At 40.4% G+C, this 25,093-nt stretch overlaps 1 protein-coding gene across 15 annotated transcripts in view; it reads right to left on the bottom strand.

The window, feature by feature from the left end:
- Positions 1-678: 678 nt before the first annotated feature.
- ppip5k2 (diphosphoinositol pentakisphosphate kinase 2) overlaps positions 679-25,093 on the bottom strand; it is a 68,809-nt gene continuing 44,394 nt past the window's right edge. For 6 of the 15 annotated variants that reach the window (XM_029710426.1, XM_029710434.1, XM_029710430.1 and 3 more), the window contains 7 exons: positions 24,172-24,247; positions 21,979-22,098; positions 15,195-15,257; positions 14,327-14,347; positions 8,455-8,598; positions 8,271-8,366; positions 679-1,972 (listed from right to left, as the gene is read on the bottom strand). In XM_029710426.1, coding sequence (XP_029566286.1) covers positions 1,359-1,972; positions 8,271-8,366; positions 8,455-8,598; positions 14,327-14,347; positions 15,195-15,257; positions 21,979-22,098; positions 24,172-24,247 — 1,134 coding nt within the window. In that variant the 3' untranslated portion in view covers positions 679-1,358. The remainder of the gene's footprint in view (positions 1,973-8,270; positions 8,367-8,454; positions 8,599-14,326; positions 14,348-15,194; positions 15,258-21,978; positions 22,099-24,171; positions 24,248-25,093) is intronic. The other 9 variants (XM_029710429.1, XM_029710440.1, XM_029710432.1 and 6 more) reach the window with 5 other exon arrangements.

Below are 25,093 nucleotides of genomic sequence, written 5' to 3'. Positions count from 1 at the left end.
TGAAACGTGGCTGGGTCTTTCAGCATGACAATGATCCCAAACACACCGCCCGGGCAACGAAGGAGTGGCTTCGTAAGAAGCATTTCAAGGTCCTGGAGTGGCCTAGCCAGTCTCCAGATCTCAACCCCATAGAAAATCTTTGGAGGGAGTTGAAAGTCCGTGTTGCCCAGCGACAGCCCCAAAACATCACTGCTCTAGAGGAGATCTGCATGGAGGAATGGGCCAAAATACCAGCAACAGTGTGTGAAAACCTTGTGAAGACTTACAGAAAACGTTTGACCTGTGTCATTGCCAACAAAGGGTGTATAACAAAGTATTGAGAAACTTTTGTTATTGCCCAAATACTATTTTCCACCATAATTTGCAAATAAATGCATTAAAAATCCTACAATGTGATTTTCTGGATTTCTTTTTAAGTGTACCTATGATGAAAATTACAGGAATCTCTCATCTTTTTAAGTGGGAGAACTTGCACAATTGGTGGCTGACTAAATACTTTTTTGCCCCACTGTATATACTGTGGGAATAACATTATCTAGAGCAATATTTCCATAATTGTACCTCTCACACCAAAAATAAATAAAAATAAAATGGTTTTCACAGACAAATAGACCCAATAATGACAGTTGTTGCACAGCTTGAAGTAAAGAACTAATGAAGTGACAGTTAAACCAAAGATTAGGATTTTCCCTGAATTTTATTCTGAATATATATATATATACACATACATACACAACAATTATATGTTTGATTACAATGTAATAAAGAGTGAAAACTATGGTCATTACAGTGTGCACAAGGCAGACACTTCTGATTCCAGTTTCATGAATGGGAAATGAAGTGCAAGCTCAGAGTAGGTCTGAAAATATAGGTGAAAAACATATGTACCCTGTACAGGAAACAGGTATATTTTATCTGACCCTTTAAAAACATGGCTTGGACCTTGTAGACTCAAGATGAGCCAGAACATCCATTCCATTAGTCTCAGTTCTGGAATCCAGCGAGATGTAGGCAGCAGAATATTCAACATTTAAATTCTATACATTGGCATTACATTAAAATATACAAGACACTAACAACAGGTGAATCAAATGGGAAGCAGTCATACAGTAGCAGAGACAATCACAAACACATTGCATGTCTTAGGTAAGTGTGCCTTTTACACACACTGTGCAACAGTGACACCCCCCCAGAAACATTGAAACTTCATGAAATTAACATGTTGTAAGCTCAGCTAAAAGAGTAAGAGCATTTTGTAACAAATAACCCTAGTCTAGATGAGATTGTGATTTCTGGTTAATCTAATCCTAATTATGTAACAATTGCAACACTGTTTTGACCTTGAACAGAACATTTGTTTATTTGGAGTCCAGCTTTGCCTCCCTTTCCTTGCTGGTGGTGAAAGACATGGCACCTTCTCCAAGAGTACCTTTAGAATTCAGTCCCTGGTGAACTTTGTCATGGGGTGAAGTTTTGGACCCTTTTTCTGTGGGGTCTAGGGAAGGGGCTTGTGGTGTTACTTTACCACTTGGTGCATCCTGGGTAAACGTTTGGATTTTTTTAGAAGGTGAGTGTGGGGACATTTTACAAGTCAGGTTATCTTGGGTAGGGTTCTTTGAAGGGACTTTGCCACTTGGTGCACCTTGGGCAGGGGCTTGTGGAGACACGTCACCACTCTGGGTTTGTGGTGGCACTTTGCAACTTTGGGCATCATGCTGCAGAGTCTGCTTGACCCATTTGTCAGGGGTTGAGGCTTCCAGTTTGTCTTTGGAGGCGTGTTTAGTTGCTGGGTTCTGGGTGGCTGAGAGTCCAGCAGGAGGTTCCAGGTCCTCAGAGGAGGATTGCAGGGCTGCTTTGCTTTCTGTGATGGGCTGAGAAGGGGACGGCTGGGATGCTTTATCCCCGGCTGCAGCGTTTGGGGAAGGGTCGGCAGGGCCAGACCGGGGATCTTTGGTGGGCGATGAGCCGATCCCTGTGAAGGAGAAAAGGAAGCGCAATGAGCATGGTCAACTGTGAGCATAGCTCACACCGCTGGTGAAATGGACTTCAGTTCATCTCAAATTGTAGAGTTAATCTCCAGCTGTTACTGAGCTATCAGATGTTTCAACTTGGCATTCTCCATTCACAAGAACATTGTGACTGAAAAATAAGGAAAAAAGTTGCAGCGGAAGGTCAACCTGAGAAAAACTTGTCAATCATTTCAGAATGAAACCACGTTCCTAATTATCAAAACCACGTTCCTAATTATATTTTGGAGTGCAGACTAACAGTAGGCACATGTCAAAAAACAGATAAAGCAAAACCTCACATCGCCTCTCCCCTAATTGACCTATATAGTGTGTGTATGTATTGATATGTAGGCTACGTGTGCCTTTTTAAAAATTGATATAGTTCTGTCCTTGAGCTGTTCTTGTCTATTAATGTTCTGTATTATGTCATGTTTCATGTTTTGTGTGGACCCCAGGAAGAGTAGCTGCTGCTATAGCAACAGCCAGTAGGGATCCCCCCAACAGCTAGTGGGGATCCCCCCAAAAATACCAAATAGCTTCATTTGCATATTCATGTCTATTTTACATTTACATTACACAATATTTCAGAAAAGGTGTAATACAAATAATCTCATGTCCATTACAACCAACTAATTGCAGCATTACAGCAAAAATGGAAGAGGCAAGTGAAAGGGGGAAAAAGTAAGGAACTCTGACAGCTGTGCAATATAAATAGCTAAATAGTTGGGAAGAGATTTTCGATGTACCAATTCCATGGCACATGGTTTATGAATTGACATGCAAAACGACGCCGGATTCAAAACTGAATTTTTTCAATTTAAATTATACCAAATTATTGCAACCAATAGAATGTTATATAAACTCGGCAAAAAAAAGAAACGTCCCTTTATAAGGACACTGTCCTTCAAAGATAATTCGTACAAATCCAAATAACTTCACAGATCTTCATTGTAAAGGGTTTAAACACAGTTTCCCATGCTTGTTCAATGAACCATAAACAATTAATGAACATGCACCTGTGGAACGGTCGTTAAGACACTAACAGCTTACAGATGGTAGGCAATTAAGGTCACAGTTATGAAAACTTAGGACACTAAAGAGGCCTTTCTACTGACTCTGAAAAACACCAAAAGAAAGATGCCCAGGATTCCTGCTCATCTGCGTGAACGTGCCTTAGGCATGCTGCAAGGAGGCATGAGGACTGCAGATGTAGCCAGGGCAATAAATTGCAATGTTCGTACTGTGAGACGCCTAAGACAGCGCTACAGGGAGACAGGACGGACAGCTGATCGTCCTCACAGTGGCAGACCACGTGTTACAACACCTGCACAGGATCGGTACACCCGAACATCACACCTGCGGGACAGGGAGAGGATGGCAACAACAACTGCCCGAGTTACACCAGGAACGCACAATCCCTCCATCAGTGCTCAGACTGTCTGCAATAGGCTGAGAGAGGCTGGACTGAGGGCTTGTAGGCCTATTCTAAGGCAGGTCCTCACCAGACATCTCCGGCAACAACGTCGCCAATGGGCACAAACCCACCGTCGCTGGACCAGAAAGGACTGGCAAAAAGTGCTCTTCACTGACGAGTCACGGTTTTGTCTCACCAGGGGTGATGGTCGGATTCGCGTTTATAGTCGAAGGAATGAGCGTTACACCGAGGCCTGTACTCTGGAGCGGGATCGATTTGGAGGTGGAGGGTCTGTCATGGTCTGGGGCGGTGTGTCACACCATCATCAGACTGAGCTTGTCATTGCAGGCAATCTCAACGCTGTGCGTTACAGGGAAGACATCCTCCTCCCTCATGTGGTACCCTTCCTGCAGGCTCATCCTGACATGACCCTCCAGCATGACAATGCCACCAGCCATACTCCTCGTCCAGTGCGTGATTTCCTGCAGGACAGGAATGTCAGTGTTCTGCCACGGCCAGCGAAGAGCCCGGATCTCAATCCCATTGAGCATGTCTAGGACCTGTTAGATCGGAGGGTGAGGGCTAGGGCCATTCCCCCCAGAAATGTCCGGGAACTTGCAGGTGCCTTGGTGAAAGAGTGGGGTAACATCTCACAGCAAGAACGGGCAAATCTGGCAGATTCCATGAGATGCACTGCAGTACTTAATGCAGCTGGTGGCCACACCAGATACTGACTTACTTTTGATTTTGACCCCCCCCCCCTTTGTTCAGGGACACATTATTCCATTTGTTAGTCACATGTCTGTGGAACTTGTTCAGTTTATGTCTCAGTTGTTGAATCTTGTTATGTTCATACAAATCTTTACACGTCAAGTTTGCTGAAAATAAACGCAGTTAACAGTGAGACGACATTTCTTTTTTTGATGAGTTTATATAGGGGATACAACCTTCCCAGTTCTGCAGATTTTGCTGCAAGGAGGCAGAGTCATTAGATCATTTATTTTGGTATTGTCCATATGTAGCTCGTTTTTGGTCACAGGTCTAGGAATGGCTGAAGAATTGCAACATTTACCTAGAGCTAACGCTGCAGAAGGCAATACAGGGTGATTTGAAAAGTCAGTCAATCGATCAATAATATAATTATTTTAGCAAAAATGTTTCTTTAATTTACAATCTGTAGAAACTATGAGAATAGAAAGGTTCAGTACAGTTGAAAAATATATGGCAAATAGAAATCCGGGATAATGGCAGAGTTCCTCTGTCCAGTGTCTGTGTTCTTTTGCCCATCTTGGTCTTTTCTTTTTATTGTCCAGTCTGGGATATGGCTTTTTCTTTGCAACTCTTCCTAGAAGGCCGGCATCCCGGAGTCACCTCTTCACTGTTGACGTTGAGACTGGTGTTTTGCGGGTACTATTTAATGAAGCTGCCAGTAAAGGACATCGGTTTCTCAAACTAGACACGCTAATGTACTTGTCCTCTTGCTCAGTTGTGCACCGGGGCCTCCCACTCCTCTTTCTATTCTGGTTAGAGTCAGTTTGCTCTGTTCTGTGAAGGGAGTAGTACACAGCGTTGTACGAGTTCTTCAGTTTCCTGGCAATTTCTCACACGGAATAGCCTTCATTTCTCAGAACAAGAATAGACTGACGAGTTTCAGAAGAAAGTTATTCATTTCTGGCCATTTTGAGCCTGTAATCGAACCCACAAATGCTGACGCTCCAGATACTCAACTAGTCTAAAGAAGGCCAGTTTTATTGCTTCTTTAATCAGAACAGTTTTCAGCTGTGCTAACATAATTGCAAAAGGGTTTTCTAATGATCAATTAGCCTTTTAAAACTGATAAACTTGGATTAGCTAACACAACGTGCCATTGGAACACAGGAGTGATGGTTGCTGATACAGTGAGGGAAAAAAGTATTTGATCCCCTGCTGATTTTGTACGTTTGCCCACTGACAAAGAAATGATTAGTCTATTATTTTAATGGTAGGTTTATTTGAACAGTGAGAGACAGAATAACAACAAAAAATGTCAGAAAAACGCATGTCAAAAATGTTATAAATTGATTTGCATTTTAATGAGGGAAATAAGTATTTGACCCCTCTGCAAAACATGACTTAGTACTTGGTGGCAAAACCCTTGTTGGCAATCACAGAGGTCAGACTTTTCTTGTATCTCCACCCAGCACAGCCAGAAGAGGACTGGCCACCCCTCATAGCCTGGTTCCTCTCTAGGTTTCTTCCTAGGTTTTGGTCTTTCTAGGGAGTTTTTCTTAGCCACTGTGCTTCTACACCTGCATTGCTTGCTGTTTGGGGTTTTAGGCTGGGTTTCTGTACAGCACTTTGAGATATCAGCTGATTAAAGAAGGGCTATATAAATACATTTGATTTGATTTGTAGTTGGCCACCCAGGTTTGCACACATCTCAGGAGGGATTTTGTCCCACTCCTCTTTGCAGATCTTCTCCAAATCATTAAGGTTTCGAGGCTGACGTTTGGCAACTCGAACCTTCAACTCCCTCCACAGATTTTCTATGGGATTAAGGTCTGGAGACTGGCTAGGCCACTCCAGGACCTTAATGTGCTTCTTCTTGAGCCACTGCTTTGTTGCCTTGGCCGTGTGTTTTGGGTCATTGTCATGCTGGAATACCCATCCACGACCCATTTTCAATGCCCTGGCTGAGGGAAGGAGGTTCTCACCCAAGATTTGATGGTACATGGCCCCGTCCATCGTCCCTTTGATGCGGTGAAGTTGTCCTGTCCCCTTAGCAGAAAAACACCCCCAAAGCATAATGTTTCCACCTCCATGTTTGACAGTGGGGATGATGTTATTGGGGTCATAGGCAGCATTCCTCCTCCTCCAAACACGGCGAGTTGAGTTGATGCCAAAGAGCTCCATTTTGGTCACATCTGACCACAACACTTTCACCCAGTTGTCCTCTGAATCATTCAGATGTTCATTGGCAAACTTCAGACGGGCATGTATATGTGCTTTCTTGAGCAGGGGGACCTTGCGGGCGCTGCAGGATTTCAGTCCTTCACGGCGTAGTGTGTTACCAATTGTTTTCTTGGTGACTATGGTCCCAGCTGCCTTGAGATCATTGACAAGATCCTCCTGTGTAGTTCTGGGCTGATTCCTCACCGTTCTCATGATCATTGCAACTCCCCGAGGTGAGATCTTGCATGGAGCCCCAGGCCGAGGGAGATTGACAGTTCTTTTGTGCCTCTTCCATTTGCGAATAATCGCACCAACTGTTGTCACCTTCTCACCAAGCTGCTTGGCGATGGTCTTGTAGCCCATTCCAGCCTTGTGTAGGTCTACAATCTTGTCCCCGACATCCTTGGAGAGCTCTTTGGTCTTGGCCATGGTGGAGAGTTTGGAATCTGATTGATTGATTGCTTCTGTGGACAGGTGTCTTTTATACAGGTAACAAACTGAGATTAGGAGCACTCCCTTTAAGAATGTGCTCCTAATCTCAGCTCGTTACCTGTATAAAAGACACCTGGGAGCCAGAAATCTTTCTGATTGAGAGGGGTCAAATACTTATTTCCCTCATTAAAATGCAAATCATTTGATAACATTTATGACATGCGTTTTTCTGGATTTTTTGTTATTCTGTCTCTCACTGTTCAAATAAACCTACCATTAAAATTATAGACTGATCATTTCTTTGTTAGTGGGCAAACATACAAAATCAGCAGGGGAGCAAATACTTTTTTCCCCTCACTGTAATGGGCCTCTGTAACCCCTATGTAGATATTCCATTAAAAAGCAGCCGTTTCCAGCTACAATAGTCATTTACAACATGTCTACACTGTATTTCTGATCAATTTAATGTTATTTTAAATGGACAAAAAATTTGCTTTTCTTTCAAAAACAAGGACAATTCTAAGTGACCTCAAACTTTCGAACGGTAGTGTATATATATATATAAATATATTTACCCCGAAAATACATGGGAGATTGGAAATGATGCAGACAATTACTTTGATGGAAGCTACAATCTATCCGCAATATTAAAGCTGATCCACGCTTTTAAGAAAATAAAAAAAATAGAAGAGAATAAAAAATTGTCTCATGTCTACATTCAACTAGTAATGGTCATTGATATATTTATTTAAATACTCTGTTCGGAGTGTTGCCTTGCATTATTAGCCTATGGTGCAGAATACCATTCAGTATTCTGGACCACAATTATGTAGTTCCACTTCTGTTGACATTCTAAAAAACATTCCAGATGACAACACTTTCAGATTGTCACATCCATAACGGAGAGTGTCACATCCATAACATAGTGTGTCACATTCATAATCGTCGCTTCTCCTCTCCAAAGTAATAATGCAAGAAAATCTTTTCAAAATTGTTGTTTTTGTGTTCAGTCAAGCCTTTCATTCTAAAAGACTTACAAACTCAGACTTTTTGCTAATATGTTAATATGTTCAGTCTCCCCTGAAATCTTGTACGAAAATATATGTCACATCCATTTTTATTTATTTAACTAGGCAAGTCAGTTAAGAACAAATTCTTATTTACAATGACGGCCTACCCTGGCCAAACCCGGACGACGCTGTGTCAATTGCGCCCCGTGCTATGGGACTCCCAATCACGGCCGGTTGTGATGCAGCCTGAAATCAAACCAGGGTCTGTAGTGACGCCTCTAGCACTGAGAAGCAGTGCTGCGGGCCTCTGCGCCACTCAGGAGCAAAAAGCGTATTTGCTTTATTTCTTATGTCACATCTATAATGCTGGAATAGCCCAAAGAATGGTCAAATAAAGAGTACACAAACAGAGCAAGCCAATTAGTTACAGTACTACTATAGCAAGTGATGGGTAATCAACACTAAATCGTTTACCAGTTGCAGCCTTGTCCACATTCTTCTTGCCTTGTGTGAAAGGGCAGGGCAATATCTTTGCAGGAGTGTAAGTGTTCAAAGGAGTTTTCTTCGCAGCTGTCGAACACAAAAAAAGACATTGAGATGCGAGCGGCAACAAATTATCGTTGATCATTTGTACTGTACGATGAGCAGCGATACGTACCTGGGGAGGAGGCAGAGATGTCCAGGAGTGACTCATGGGATGCAGCGATGGAAGCCAGGAAGTCGTCTATCTGTTTCAGCGAGAGCGAGTTGTGCAGGGTCTCCAGGGGGCATATGGACGGAACCATGGAGTACAGCTCAAAACCTAGAGGGTGGAAACGCCTCCAGATGACAAGCCGACAATACGGAGAACACTACAAGCCCTCTGGAGACTACTCATGACAGAGAACATTGTATTATTTGAAATCGGCAGACAAAAATCACAAGGCTTCCATTATCTCCAAGTGACAGCAAACAAAATAAAACACTACCGACAAAAAGCAGATCTGATTGAGGTGAATACTGTAGGATGCAGGCAGATGTATGACACAAAGTATATCCCACTGAAAGCAATACCCATCACGACTGTCACAGCCAGGATGAGAAGAAACACAAGAGTGAATGTTAACTTAACCTAGTTGGGATTACAGTTTGGTTTATATAGCCCTAAAGCCTTTGATGGACGTTGGGGCGAGATTCAACAAAGTGGTCTAACAAACACCACAATATCGTTCAGGAGAAAAGCTGACTTTTAAAAAAAAATAAAAATTTTACATTTGATTTAAAAGCTACAAGTTGTAACTTTTTGGGCAACCTGATGAAATTTGCATAAAAATATGAGTTATAGATCTATCACTCATTGGAAGCAAGAAGCGGTAGATCTGTTCTGTGTGCCATTTCTATGATTCCTGTTCTTAAGTTTCATTTTTGCATCTTTTACTTTCCGTTTGTACACCAGCTTCAAAAAAGCTGAAAATACAATATTTGTGGTTATTGAAAATATTTTCACAGTGGTTTAGATGGTATAATGATTCTTGCTTGTTTTGCCACAAATTGAAATTAGGAGAACTATTAGAATTTTAGCAACCAGGAAATGGTGGGGCGATATCTGCATAATGCACATTTAATAAAATACCATAGTGTAAGAAAATGGCATTAATGTACATACATGGCAAATATTTAAGACGTTTTAGAAATGACAATACATATAAAAGAATATGGGGCTACTTTCTTTTTCATCTCTTTTTCCACTTGGCTTGCTCTTTGGCGGGTCTAGCATTATTCTTAAGTGGTAATCGATTAGTGACTGTGGCTAATGAGTGAATTCAGGGCTCTTGAATATTCCCACATTTTGTTACATTACAGCCTTCCTCAAAAATGTATTAATTAATTACATTTGAAAAAGTCCTCAATCTACACACAATACCTCATAATGACAAAGCGAAAAACAGGTTGCTAGATTAAAAAAAAAAAATGTATTCAAAATAAAAAACAGAAATACCTTATTTACATAAGTATTCAGACCCGTTGCTATGTGACTCGAAATTGAGCTCAGGTGCATCCGGTTTCCATTTATCATCCTTGAGAAGTTTCTACAACTTGGAGTCCACCTGCGATAAATTCAATTGATTGGAAAATATTTGGAAAGGCACATACCTGTCTATATAAGGTCCCACAGTTGACAGTGCATGTCAGAGCAAAAACCAAGCCATGAGGTCAAAGGAATTGTCTGTAGAGCTCCAAGACAGGATTGTGTCAAAGAACAGATCTGGGGAAGGGTACCAAAACATTTCTGCAGCATAGAAGGTCCCCAGTGGCCTCCATCATTCTTAAATGGATGAAGTTTGGAACCACCAAGACTCTTTCCTAGAGCTGGTCGCGCGGCCAAACTGAGAAACTGGCGGAGAAGGGCCTTGGTCAGGGAGGTGACCGAGAACCCGATGGTCACTCAGACTCTGGCTCCAGAGTTCCTCTGTGGAGATGGGAGAACCTTCCAGAAAGACAAACATCTCTGCAGCACTCCACCAATCAGGCCTTTATGGTAGAGTGGCCAGACGGAAGCAACTCCTCAGTAAAAGGCACATGATAGCCGGCTTGGAGTTTGCCAAAAGGCATGCAAAGACTCTCAGACCATGAGGAACAAGATTCTCTGGTCTGATGAAACCAAGATTGAACTCTTTGGCCTGAATGCCAAGCGTCACATCAGGAGGAAACCTGGCACCATCTCTACGGTGAAGCATGGCGGTGGCAGCATCATGCTGTGGGGATGTTTTTCAGCAGCAGGGACTGGGAGCCTAGTCAGGATTGAGGGAAGGATGAACGGAGCACAGAGAGATAAGTACAAAGAGATCCTTGATGAAAGAGAGAGATCATTGACAAAAGAGAGAGATCCTTAATGAAAACCTGCTTCAGAGTGCTCATGACCTCAGACTGGGGCGAAGGTTCACCTTCCAAAAGGACAACAACCCTAACTACACAGCCACGACAACGCAGGAGTGGCTTTGGGACAAGTCTCTGAAAGTCCTTGAGCGGCCTAGCCCGAGCCTGTACTTTAACCCGATTGAACATCTCTGGAGAGACCTGAAAATAGCTGTGCAGCGACGCTCCCCTTCCAACCTGACAGAGCTTGAGAGGATCTGCAGAGAAGAATGGGAGAAACTCCCCAAATATAGGTGTGCCAAGCTTGTAGCGTCATACCCAAGAAGACTAGGCTGTAATCCCTGCAAAAGGTGCTTCAACAAAGTACTGAGTAAAGGGTCTGAATAATTATGTAAACGTAATATTTCCATTTTTAATATATTTGCAAATATGTCTAAAAACCTGTTTTTGCTTTGTCATCATGGGGTATTGTGTGTAGATTGATGAAGGGGAAAACATTTAAATCAATTTTAGAATAAGGCTGTAACGTAACAATATGTGTAAAAAATCAAGGGGTCTGAATACTTTCCGAATGCACTGTATACAATTGGAATTGGTTAGATATACTTATTTTCTAAATTATTGCATTAATATATAAATAATACTTCAGGTTTTTAACATTAGTGTGTATTTTCATGACAAAGAGCTGTGGTAGATTCAGTTTCCAAAGTATGTCGAATTTGACAGCTGAGAAGGTAACAAGTAACTGAGAAAATAATATTTAGGCATTACACTAACACCAAAGCGCAAATAAATGTGTCTGAGACACTGCAGACAAAGGTGATGATGCAGAAAACATTTTCGGTTAGTATGTTACGATGAGCATGGCTTCTCTGGTTAATACAACGGAGGGCAAAAGGGGACATTTTTATGATCACTAATAACAGCATCAAAATCTTCCCCATTTGCATGTCATTGAGGCAATTCATAGAACAAAATATGTTTGCTAAATATATAGCTAAAATCAATTGAGCTTAGCATTTGAGGTAATAACCACATATTTATTTGTATGAATACCCCCCAATGAGTCTAACACACCATGGATGAAAAACCTCGGTACTCTGTAGAAAGACACATTTTGGGATATGATGTAAATTCATATAAAAAATATTAGATTTCCTTTATCAACAAAACCTTATTTGTTGGCCAAATGTGAAAATATTTGCAGGGATGTATAACACAGTAGTTACACTATATGATCCCTCAGGAAAAGGTATAGATTGGATCATCCCCCTTTCTTATTAAACTTCTAATTTTCCCTATAACAAGAAAAATACAGTTGAAGTCGGAAGTTTACATACACCTTAGCCAAATACATTTAAACTCAGTTTTTCACAATTCCTGACATTTAATCCTAGTAAAAATGTCCTGTCTTAGGTCAGTTAGGATCACCACTTTATTTTAAGAATGTGAAATGTCAGAATAATAGTAGAGAGAATGATTTATTTCAGCTTTTATTTCTTTCATCACATTCCCAGTGGGTCAGAAGTTTACATACACTCAATTAGTTTTTGGTAGCATTGCCTTTAAATTGTTTCATTTGGGTCAAATATTTCAAGTAGCCTTCCACAAGCTTCCCACAATAAGTTGGGTGAATTTTGGCCCATTCCTCCTGACAGAGCTGGTGTAACTGAGTCAGGTTTGAAGACCTTGCTCGCACACTCTTTTTCAGTTCTGCCCACACATTTTCCATAGGATTGAGGTCAGGGCTTTGTGATGGCCACTCCAATACCTTGACTTTGTTGTCCTTAAGCCATTTTGCCATAACTTTGGAAGTATGCTTGGGGTCATTGTCCATTTGGAAGACCCATTTGCGACCAAGCTTTAACTTCCTGACTGATGTCCTGAGATATTGCTTCAATATATCCACATAATTTTCCATTCTCATGATTACATCTATTTTGTGAAGTGCACCACTCCCTCCTGCAGCAAAGCACCCCCACAACATGATGCTGCCACCCCCGTGCTTCACGGTTGGGATGATGTTCTACGGCTTGCAAGCCTTCCCCTTTTTCCTCAAAACATAACGATGGTCATTATGACCAAACAGTTCTATTTTTTGTTTCATCAGACCAGAGGACATTTCTCCAAAAAGTACGATCTTTGTCCCCATGTGCAGTTGCAAACCGTAGTCTGGCTTTTTTATGGCGGTTTTGGAGCAGTGGCTTCTTCCTTGCTGAGCGGCCTTTCAGGTTATGTCGATATAGGACTCGTTTTAATGTGGATATAGGTACTTTTGTACCTGTTTCCTCGAGTATCTTCACAAGGTCCTTTGCTGTTGTTCTGGGATTGATTTGCACTTTTCGCACCAAAGTACATTCATCTCTAGGAGACAGAACACGTCTCCTTCCTGAGCGGTATGACGGCTGCGTGGTCCCATGGTGTTTATACTTGCGTACTATTATTTCTACAGATTAACGTGGTACCTTCAGGCGTTTGGAAACTGCTCCCAAGGATGAACCAGACTTGTGGAGGTCTACAATTCTTTTTCCTGAGGTCTTGGCTGTTTTTTTTTATTTTCCCATGATGTCAAGCAAAGAGGCACTGAGTTTGAAGGTAGGCCTTGAAATACATCCACAGGTACACCTCCAATTGACTCAAATGATGTCAATTAGCCTATCAGAAGCTTCTAAAGCCATTACATCATTTTCTGGAATTTTCCAAGCTGTTAAAAAGGCACAGTCAACTTAGTGTATGTAAACTTCTGACCCACTGGAATACAGTGAATTATAAGTGAAATAATCTGTCTGTAAACAATTGTTGGAAAAATTACTTATGTCATGCATAAAGTAGATGTCCTAACTGACTTGCCAAAACTATAGTTTGTCAACAAGACATTTGTGGAGAGGTTGAAAAACGAGTTAATGACTCCAACCTAAGTGTAAGTAAACTTCCGACTTCAACTGTATATTAAGTAAATATATAAAGTACCAGTGAAAAGTTTGGACACACCTATTCAAAGCATTCCAGGTGAAGCTGGTTGAGAGAATGCCAAGATTGTGCAATGCTGTCATCAAGGCTGTCATCAAGGCAAAGGGTGGCTACTTTGAAGAACCTCAAATATAAAATATATTTGATTTGTTTAACACTTTTTTGGTTACTACATGAGTCCTACTGTGTTATTTCATTGTTTTGATGTCTTCACTAGTATTCTACAATGTAGAAAATAGTAAAAATAAAGAAAAATCCTTGAGTAGGTGTGTCCAAACTTTTGACTGGTACTGTATATGCTTGAAATTCACAGTAACAATGATAACAAATCTTAATATTTTATCAATAAATATACTAAACCTTTTTGGACTGTAGGACATGTACTGTATGGCTGTGGCTTAGATTATTTATCATAGATAGCACCTGTCAATAGCACCAAATATCAATATCATTTTCATGAGCAAAAGTGTTCTGAGGGGCAGAACTAAAGCACACAGCTACTCAAGGTATTTCCATAGCCAAGGGTCTGAGGAAAGGAGAAAACAGGGAAGACTATGTTTAAGAGACTGTGGAGGTCTAGACTGAAAACTGAGAAAGATAAAGGAAGCTGAACTATACACAACAGAAATCTATATGAACTAAAAACACCAAACAACGTTCAGACAAGCTAAAAATGGGTAAATTAAACATAATAAAACACTTACCACAGAACATACTGGAAAAGACTGACCCATTTAGAAAAGCAGAAAAAAAACGATAATCCAAAATGATCAAATTAGTGCAAATTGGTTTAATGTACAAAGAATGTACTTTAAATACAAAATCATATTTTGTTGCATCAAAATTACAGCGTTAACCACAAGCTGAGGTGACTGACAGGTTTATGCGGCCCAAATGTAATAAAATATTAATCCCAGATATCACATTGATGTAAAAAGTTGCCTTTACATAAAAAAAATATAAAAGTGCAATAGATACTATAGCTAAATTTGACTAGATTAGCAGCATTACTATATTTGACTAGATTGTCAGCATTGCTATATTTGCCATAGACTAAAAGCATTTCTACATTTGCCATAGACTAAAAGCATTACTACATTTGCCTAGATTAGCAGCCTTACCATATTTGACTAGATCAACGGTATAACCATATGCCATACGTCTAAAGGAACATTTAGATAGGCAACATTGTTGTGATACAGTCACCCAACTCCGACACAACAAAAGTCATCAAGAAAACATTGAAGGCTATATTCAAACCAAACAAACTACAGCACTGCGACTATTAAAATGAACAGATAAGCAGGGGACAGGTCTAGCTAGTCACAAAATAGCTCCATGTAATCCTAAACTATAGGGTGACAAACAGGAGGAATTTTCAGGCGAACAAAAGAAGCACATGGTCTTGGAGGGCTGCATGAGCATTCAGAAGTCTCAATATTTAGGATCACATTCCATGTGCACTGCTTTGACACTAGCAGAGGGTCTCATGAGGAGGGAAGACTCTATCCAGACCAAAATGACAACAGGGATGAGGTAAGGATGCATCTTAATTAACAAAAGCAAACATACCATTGGTTGGGTGTCGCGCAAATGAGATAGAAAATCGTTTTACAGCAGACCCACGCGTGGCCTCTGAGAAAGAGAAAAACAGGTACCTGAAATGTACAACAGCTAACAGAAATAGAGGTTAGGAAAAGGCAAAAGAAATCAAGTATTAGAAGGCATGCAGGTGAGAAGGGTGGGAAACGGAGCGTTTGTTTTAGTAGTGTGTTAACTGTTGGGATTCTCTCAGCCAGAGCAAAGTTTGTGAAGATTAACAATTGTTATGGTTATCTGCTGAAGAAATGAAAAGTCGGGGGGAGGGGGGTGTTGACGGAAACATCTCTAGAAAGGCCAATGGACACCTGTTGGTCCCACACTTCATTGGACCTTGCATATGGCAGAATCCAACCCAAACCACATCTACTGTAGCCTCTGTACGTTCACCACCTGCCTGCCGTTTTTCTACAATTACCTTGCTGGTACTTCAGCATCTTTCCACTGCTATAAATTATTACAAATAGGATACATTCTATGTGACTGCGCAAAGAATCCTGGATTTTATGGGTTAATCAATTAAAAGTTTGATGATCCTGATCAATTTGCTTCAAACTAAAGGAAAAGCTGTTCATTTTTGACAGCCATAATCTTAGAAATTAGGATTTTCTTCATGACTCAAACAGATGGTTTACTTTATTTCAGCAAGCCATGACACCCATCATCTCAGATTGTTCTGAAATTATTTCTGTAGTTATAAACAGATAAGAATAGCATTCCTGAAACATTATTTTGTTTTAAATTAATCTCTTATAATTTCAGTGCACCCAAATCTGCCCTTTTGATTTGTGGGATTCACATAATATTCAACAAATACAGTATAGTACCCAACATTCGATTTGGATCAAACTTCCTACCACTGAGTAAGACCAGTGGTGTAAAGTACTTAAGTAGTTCTTTAAAGTATTTTTACCTAAGTCGTTTTTGGAAGAATCTGTACTTTAACTTCACTATTTATATTTTTGACTACTTTTACTTCACTACATTCCTAAAGAAAATAACGTACTTTTTCCCTAACATGCAAAAGTACTTGTTACATTTTGAATGCTTAGCAGGACAGGAAAATGGTCCAATTCACATCCCTGGTCATCCTTACCGTCTCTGATCTGGCAGACTCACTAAACATAAATTAATAGTTTGTAAATGATGTATGTTGGAGCGTGTCCCTGGCTATCCCTAAATAAAAAAATGAAAATCGTACCGTCAGGTTTGCCTAATATAAGGAATTTGAAATGTATACTTTTACTTTTGATACTTAAAGTACATTTTAGCAATTACATTTACTTCCGATACTCACATTTACGTCATTTAGCAGACGCTCTTATCCAGAGCGACTTACAAAGTATATTTCAAACCAAATACCTTTAGACTTTTACTCAAGTAGTATATTACTGGGTGACTTTTACTTGAGTCATTTTCTGTTAAGGTATCTTTACTTATACTCAAGTATGACAATTGTGTACTTTTCCCCATCACTGAGTAAGACATGAGGAATCTAATAAAATGGTCAAAAAGCGACCCATGGACCCCGGCGCCAATCCCACCCCAACAACCTGTATATAGTAGAATTTCTCTTACGTTTGAATAGTAGTATGAAGCTGCGGTTTGTTTTATTGCTTCTTCACCCTTTGTAATGCATTTCCTGCAAATCTGGCTATGTTTTTATTCCCCCTGTTATTAATTGAAATTGCTTGTATTATTTACCATAACCTGGTACTTTCACACTGATTTTTTACCACTAGATGGCACTGTTCCTGTTAATGCCGCTACACCCTTTTATCCACTTTGCTGGTGGAACACAACATTTTCTTTGCAACTTTGGGTAGAAAATCAATAGATTTGGTTCATGATGAAAATTAATGGTGTGATCATCCTCACAATTCAAGCCAGTCCTCCATGAAAGCAATTCAGTTTGTCCTTCTCTTATAAACCTAAAGCTGCAACCCAACTCTCCTTGAACAGTCCAACAAGTGGCCTCTCAGAGGGCTATCCCTATGCAATTTTCAAAATACTTTTCATACAAGCCCAAAACTTTGATGGAGAAATGAGTTTGTGACTAAAATGTGACAACCCTAATGAAATTATAAACCATTGCATGGCAGTTGTTTTCTAATAATTGTATTGAAAAACACATCTCCATATTTAGTAGGGATGCAACGGTTCAGTAGACCCATGGTTTGGTATGTATCACAGTTTGTGGGCAACGGTACGGTTTCGGGATCTTTGTATTGAAGTAAAGTGTGCGTTTGTATGACTCTTATACAAGGGAAGAGTTTGCAACACATAGCTCTTCATCTCTAGTACATAGTGAACCGTCACAGTGAGGTTGCTTTGAGTTCCTCTGGAGGTCCAACTATCCGTGGAGAGAGCTAGATAGGATGTCTGTATCAATTCCTTTTCAATTTCTCTCCGTGATGTTTCACAGAGTTTGGGAATTACTTTGCTACTGAAATGTGTGCGGGAGGAGACATTGTAACGCGGTTTTAAAAAAATCATCAGGTGACGAAATCCCGAGTCAGTAACCACCGAATAGGGCTGCAAATCTTTGGCTATGAATACCCCCACTGCTTTTGTTATTTCTTTGTTTTTCTGAATTTGTCGCAAATTGTTGTTGGAAGGCAGCAGCGAGAGATTGTTGTGTTTTCGCTAACGAGTGGACTCTCCTTGCTTCAGCTCCACCTGTAAGGGATACGGCCGGGTGATGGCCACGTAAATGACATCATGTTTGATGTGTTTCCACTCGAGTAACTGACAGTGGCAAAGCAATGCTTGCAGACTGTACTTTCTTTGTTTACGGTCTTCTTACCCTCGTCATCGTATTGCACGCTGAATCCAAAATGTTCCCACACAGCGGATTTGAAAGACAAATTTACTTCTCGCTGTCTCGCTAGCCATTGTCACGTTAGAGCTGAGAGAATATTTTTTGTTTGTTTCCCCTCTCTTCATGGGGCCCCTTTAGGGCAGTTTCCTACTGAGATGTCATTGCAAATCGTCCATTGGTTGTTTAAGGGGGAGGGGGTTGCGGTCGCCACATTTTGAGACATTGCTGTGGAGTAAAGTCTGTCAGCCCCCAGGAGCCCCCTAACAGCCTGGAGCCCCAAGCAGTTGCCTGCCTTGCCTGTTCACAAGCTGCGCGTCTGGTTCTGTGGATCTGAATGTACAACGTGCGTGTAGTCTGCAGCGCAATAAGCAAGTTTTGGAAATATATAGGAAAATGACAGGCATATCGTAATTCCGCGGTTCATGTGTGCGTATTGAACCCCATAGGGAGGGTACCGAACGGTTCGACAACATACTGTGTACCGTTGCATTCCTAATATTTAGTGTGATTAGTGACATTTACCATTAAACCCAGCCCAATACCATGACCCTTAGAAAAATACTATAGAGTATGTGTTTGGGACTTTTACAATTGAAACCATTAGAATTGATGTAGCCTAATGGTTTGCTTGTTTGCCAGGAATGGTCTAACTAATCCACACCTTTTTTTTTTAAGGGAATAAAACGCACTAAGGGGCCGTTTCCTGGACACAAGTTAAGCCTAAGAGAAGGACAAACTGAATCACTTTCATGGAGGACTGGTTTCTATTGTGAGGATGACCACACAATGTATTTTCATCATGAGCAAAATCTATTGTGTTTCTACCCAAAGTTGCAAAGAAGATGTTGTGATCCATTTAATAAACACAAGAGACCACCAACAAAACGGATAAAAGCATCAGGAACAGCGGCATCTAGTGGGCAAAACTAATTTATTGTAAACAATGCAAGCGACTTCAATGGCCAATTTCTCAGAACAAAATTCACCCGATTCACAGGGAATACACTACAAATGATGAATAAGCAATAGTCCAAGTAGCAGATCCATACTACTTGTCAAACAGAGACCTGATACTGTATACAGGTTGTTGGGGTGGGATCGGCGTGGGGTGTCCGTGGGTGGCTTTTTACCATTTTATTGGATTCCTCATGTCTTACTCATTGTTAGGAAGAATTATGGTCTAAATCAGATATTAGGTACTATATTTATTGAAGATTATATGAATCCTATAAATTAAAAAAATTGACAACTTGGGTACAATCAATTATCTTAATTGCTCAGATATCAAATTACACTATATACACAAAAGTATGTAGATACCCTTTCAAATTAGTGGATTCGGATCGAACCACAGGCAGTAGTGACGCCTGCGCCACTCGGGAGGCCAAGCTCAGTGACTTTCAACGTGGCACCATCATAGGATGCCACCTTTCCAACAATCACTTCCTCAAATGTTTGCCCTGCTAGAGCTGTACACAAGCTCACAGAAGGGGACCGCCTAGTGCTGAAGCACGCATGGCGTAAAAATCGTCCGTCCTGAGTTGCAATACTCACTACCGAGTTCCAAACTGCCTCTGGAATTAACACCAGCCAAATAACTGTTCGTCGGGAGCTTCATGAAATGGGTTTTTATGGCCGAGCAGCTGTACACAAGCCTAAGATCACCATGCGCAATGCCAAGCGTCAGCTGGAGTGGTGTAAAGCTCGCCCCCACTGGACTCTGGAGCAGTGGAAACGCGTTCTCTGGAGTGATGAATTACGCTTCACCATCTGGCAGTCTGACGGACGAATCCGGGTTTGGCGGGTGCCAAATGCCATTCTAGAATATTCTGTGCTTCCAACTTTGTGGCAACAGTTTGGGGAACTCCCTTTCCTGTTTCAGCATGACAATGCCCCCGTGCACAAAGTGAGGTCCATACAGAAATAGTTTGTCAAGATTAGTGTGGAAAAACTTGACTGGCCTGCACAGAGCCCTGACCTCAAATCCATTGAACACCTTTGGGTTGAATTGGAACGGCAACTGCGAGCCAGGCCTAATCACCAAACATCAGCGATTACCTCACTAATGCTCTTGTGGCTGAATGGAAGCAAGACCCTGCAGCAATACTCCAACATCTAGGGGAAAGCCTTCCCAGAAGAGTGGAGGCTGTTACAGCAGCTAAAGGAGGACCAACTCCATATTAATACTCGTGATTTTGGAATGAGATATTTGACGAGCAGGTGTCCACATATTTTTGGTAACGTAGTGTATTTCAACAAAATAAAGTTTCAGGAAAGCTATTCTTGTCCGTTTCGAACTATACAAATTATTTCAGAACAATCTGAGATGGTGGGCGGCGAAATCCTATTTCTTGTGCTTTTTGAGGTGGAATGACTCCGGCTTGAAATCAAATGCCCATGTAAATGACAACAGAGAAACAGTCTGTGAAAAAGTGCTATAACATGTAGTACTTCGTAGCGTTCTGAAACTGGGTGAGCAATCAAATAAAAACAAAAATATTATTATTCCACAGATCTGCCAGCATAATAGAAAAATAATTTTCCAAACTTTGTGGAATAGGGCTATCTGTTTTAATAAAAGCTCTATCAAAAATGTCTGGAAAGATCCATAATGCATAAATATACAGAAAAGCTACAAAGACTAGCATAAGAAAACTACAAAAAACCGTATTCAACGACAATATTCATAACAAAATTACAATAAAAAGTATTTGTAGACAGCTGTTTGAAGAGTGTAATATGGCAACAAAACCAGGGATGTGGTCAATTCTATTTGAATTAAGTCAATTCCGGAAGTAAACTGAAATTCCAATTCCAATTAATAATTGACTGAATTGAAATGGAATGGACCCCAACACTGAATAATATGGTCGTTAAGTGGAGATGCCAAAATGTAGACAGTGGAGACACTTTACTAGTTTTGAAGGGAGCATTAAGTTTGCTAGCAAAGAGCGGTGCGGTAGCTAACCAACTGTAAATACGTTAATTGTTTCGCCCCAAAGTTAGCCAGCTAGCTAAGTTAATTAGCCAGTTAGCTTAAGATATTTACAGATAGTTAGTAACCGTTCACACACTTTTACTTGCTACCTGTCGTGTAAAAACCATATCCCCAAAAATGACGAGGTGTCTCCAGCTGTGATCTACTTTCCAAGCATATTACTACATATGCACTTTACAGCTAGCTACAGTAACTACAGGAACAAAGTTTTCCATTTACATTTTTTATTTCTAATACAAATTCCAAAAGAATAAATTTTCCCCACAAAAAAATCACTGATGATTTAAATTGATTGAAGGTATATTGTGATTGAGGGCCAAGTCCTTACTTGAGATCCGCACACGCAACTCTTTGAAATCAAATGCTTAGTTACATCTTAGTTACATGTGCAGATGTCCGGTTCGGATTCTAGCCATAAGAAATTGTTTGCATTGAGTAATTGATTATTTTTAAATGAGTAATGAATGAAATAATGGATGTTCACACCTCATTGTCTAGCTAAATCGATATAGTACAAGATTTCTGAGACCGGAATATTTGACACGCAATTTATTTGAATTGAAAGTAAGATATTTTAATATGACCTTGATTATCAAAAGAAGTTATGAGGGGGGGATCAGTACTGAGTGCAACATTGTGCACAACTCCGGAAAAATACATCTTATTTTGTATGAATAAACCTTAAATTCACTACCAAAACAATGGACTTCACCATATTAGCTAAAAAGATGGATTATTACAATTTCTTCTCCCAATAACATGAATTATGCTTCTGTCCAAAAACACAATACGGTAAATTAGAGGGACCGACACAAAGTGTCAGAATACATTCATATATTTCCTATTGAAATACACAGGAGGAAATTACAGGATTCCTTTAGAAAAATGAGCAAGGGTTCATCTTTTTTTTAAAGATGTGTGTGCGTGTTTGCACATACCATCTAAGAAGCCAGAAGAGGTCAGCTTTTTACGGTGCGCGCGAGCATAATCTTGTAGGTTAGGTGCACTGGAGGAAGCCCCGAGCACCATGGTGCTAAAGAGACCAGCACAATGAGACCCTGGTGGGAGTTAAGAGAAGATACATACAACAACCATTTGGTCCACACCATTGGAATGCATGCAGCATGCATTTCTAGGAGATTCTTGCCACAAAAAGACCTTGTGCAGCCTCATAAGAGCCTTCACATAATGACAGTAATGTCACTTGGCATGAGGATGGCCTTGTGGGAGGGGGAGGAGGGGTGGTGTAATTCCTAACTTTTGGGCCAACATTATAGACCTGGGATAATTGTAAAAACCTTCCTAGGAGCAATGTTATATCTCCGAGCTGTTGACCAAAACCTTTGTTACTAAACTTGCACTTGAAAATGCTTGTAATTTAAAGACTGCCTCAAACCACTTGTATAACATTTAAGTGCGTTGTTCGATTATTTATTGCCCTCCCTTACACAACAAATCTCTGCTAAACATAGACAGAAACACATATTCTATCTTTGACCGCAAATATCTTAATATATCAATATACAGTACAAATACAAAGTTAGCAATTGTTACAAACTAGCCAAGCAAGGATAAAAAACAACAACATTTAAACTACTTATCAGGCCTAAATATTTAAATCATATTGAGTTAGTTTTCTAATTGCAGGCTAATATAATTGTGCCTCAATACATTTAAATTATGCGTAAACATGTGCGCAATGATGTGCCAAATCTGTGATTTAGTGCAGTATCATAGGGTAAGCCATTAGAATAAGATGACTCAAATTATTGCAGCCATGTGATAGTTTCTCCATGAGCTGGTTTGGCGTCATTTTTGCGCATTCATTCTAAAATGGCAGGGTAAGAATTTGAATGGAGAAAACTGATCAGAGATCAGCGCTGCCTTCTTTCAATCATTTCGGTATTGACACATGCTCTCGACGACGCACTTAGCGAGTGTTATCTACGTGGTGTTATGGGAAACGCATGTAAAGATGCACTTAGCGAGTGTTATCTACGTGGTGTTATGGGAAACGCATGTAAAGATGCACTTAGCGAGTGTTATCTACGTGATGTTATGGGAAACTAATGTAAAGACGCACTTAGCGAGTGTTATCTACGTGATGTTATGGGAAACTAATGTAAAGATGCACTTAGCGAGTGTTATTCACGTGGTGTTTTGGGTAACGCATGTTACAGCTTCTTCGGTCGTTATGAACGATGCATTGTTAGAACATTGGTAAAAGCCTAATTTCCAAAGCTATTGGGAAACCTGATCCAGGTCACTGCAAGTTAATAACTATGTACTGTCCTCTAACCACTAGGCTATTATACAGTTGCTACGTATCTTGATAACTGTCAACTTAATTGCAGAGCTAATTATGAGCCAACAACCTGGTACGATACACAGGCATAAACTACTAACTACTAGATACCATCACAAATAATACGATCAAATGAAGATAAATAATAACACAATTCAAACATGATAGTTTGTAATATCAAAGCGTTACTTAGTGATACAAAAAGATAAAAACTGAAGAAAAAAGTGAAAGAACAGAATGAAGGTGTAGGACAGCCACATCTAAAATGGTAGCCAGCAACAAATCCCTAATATTTTGCTAAGAATTTGCTGTGGCTACAACATTTTAGGTCACTAAGGACATTACCAGCATGTATGAGAAATTGAGTCAGCACTGTATTAGTTGTGTGGCAAAAATCTTTGTCTAAAGTATGCTTAACAGCTTGTTGACAGTATTACTTGATCAAAACAAGCTCCACATCACAGATGTAGTAATTGATCATTAATTGTGAAGAGAGCAGCCAGTGTATGATACTTCAGGTGCTTGAGGCTCCGTCAACACAAAGCAAAGATTTTAGATGCGGCAGAAAACATACAGTACAGAACAAATCTGACATCCTAAAAAAGTTACTTCCAATATTTGCCCTCACATTGAAGTTGTGCTAAAGTAACGTGAAGACACTAAAACATTTGAAAACTAGGGATATAATGAAACATCTAAATCACATTCTTTAAAAAAAAATAGAGAATTTTCATATTTTTACATTTGTTAATAATAATAATAATAATAATGTGATAAATTGGAGCAAATTTGTTTCAAACGTCCTAAAAGCAGTGATTATGCTTACCTACTCCTGGGGTGAGTTTGTGTTCAGAGTATAGTCTACCAGGTCGCTGGGCATGGGCATTGTTCTCTGACAGAACCTAGAGGAGAAAAAAAATAACTATATTACCACATTTCACTGAAACTCGTCCACAACCTCACTCAAACGGATGCCTTTTTCTGGAAAGACATATTAATAAGCAGCAGTGGGAAATGGTAGTGCAGACGCCAACAAAGACTAATCAGCAGAAGAGGAAAGATGAACATGCAACATCCCTATGGCCACACGAAGTCCATGCCACGTGAGAGTTTGGACATTACGGAGGACACAGCGGGTGAGAAGAGATGCAGGAGTTGAGGGACGAGGATGGACGTGCCAACAGTTTGCAGAAAATCAGGTTTCAAACAATCAAGACTGCAGAACTTTAACCAAGATACACATTACATCCGTGTCAAAACAAAAAAAAAGTCCAAGTGAAGACAAAACATGAAGTAAGAAGTTGAGTTTGGTGTTCTCATTTTCCCATCCAAGATGTTAATATCACCGTTTCGTGCACGGACAAAAAAAAACGAGACAAACTTGAAATGAGCGGATCCTCTGCCCTTTTTTTTAGGGGGGTGAAGGGAGGTAGAGGTGGAGTGGGGCGGACCTCACAGCAGGATCCTGGTCTGTGTCAGTGGATTGAAAGGTCATGAGAGCGCGAAGACAATGAGCACACTGTGAGCCCATTCTCACACCTCACATTGCTCACCTGGAGGACCAGGGAGGGTAAACCCTGTCTAGTAGGGCAGAAGACCCACCTTAGAGACTAGAACCAACCAGGCTCCATACAGAAAACCCACATTACAGGAAGTGGTGTGTTTATTTTGTATTTATTTAACCCTTATTTTACCAGGTGAGATGACGGAGAACACGTTCTCATTTACAGCAATCACCTGGGGAATAG

Source organism: Salmo trutta, chromosome 23, assembly GCF_901001165.1.
Source record: "Salmo trutta chromosome 23, fSalTru1.1, whole genome shotgun sequence".
NCBI lineage: Eukaryota > Metazoa > Chordata > Actinopteri > Salmoniformes > Salmonidae > Salmo > Salmo trutta.
This window is presented reverse-complemented; position numbering and strand designations above follow the sequence as displayed.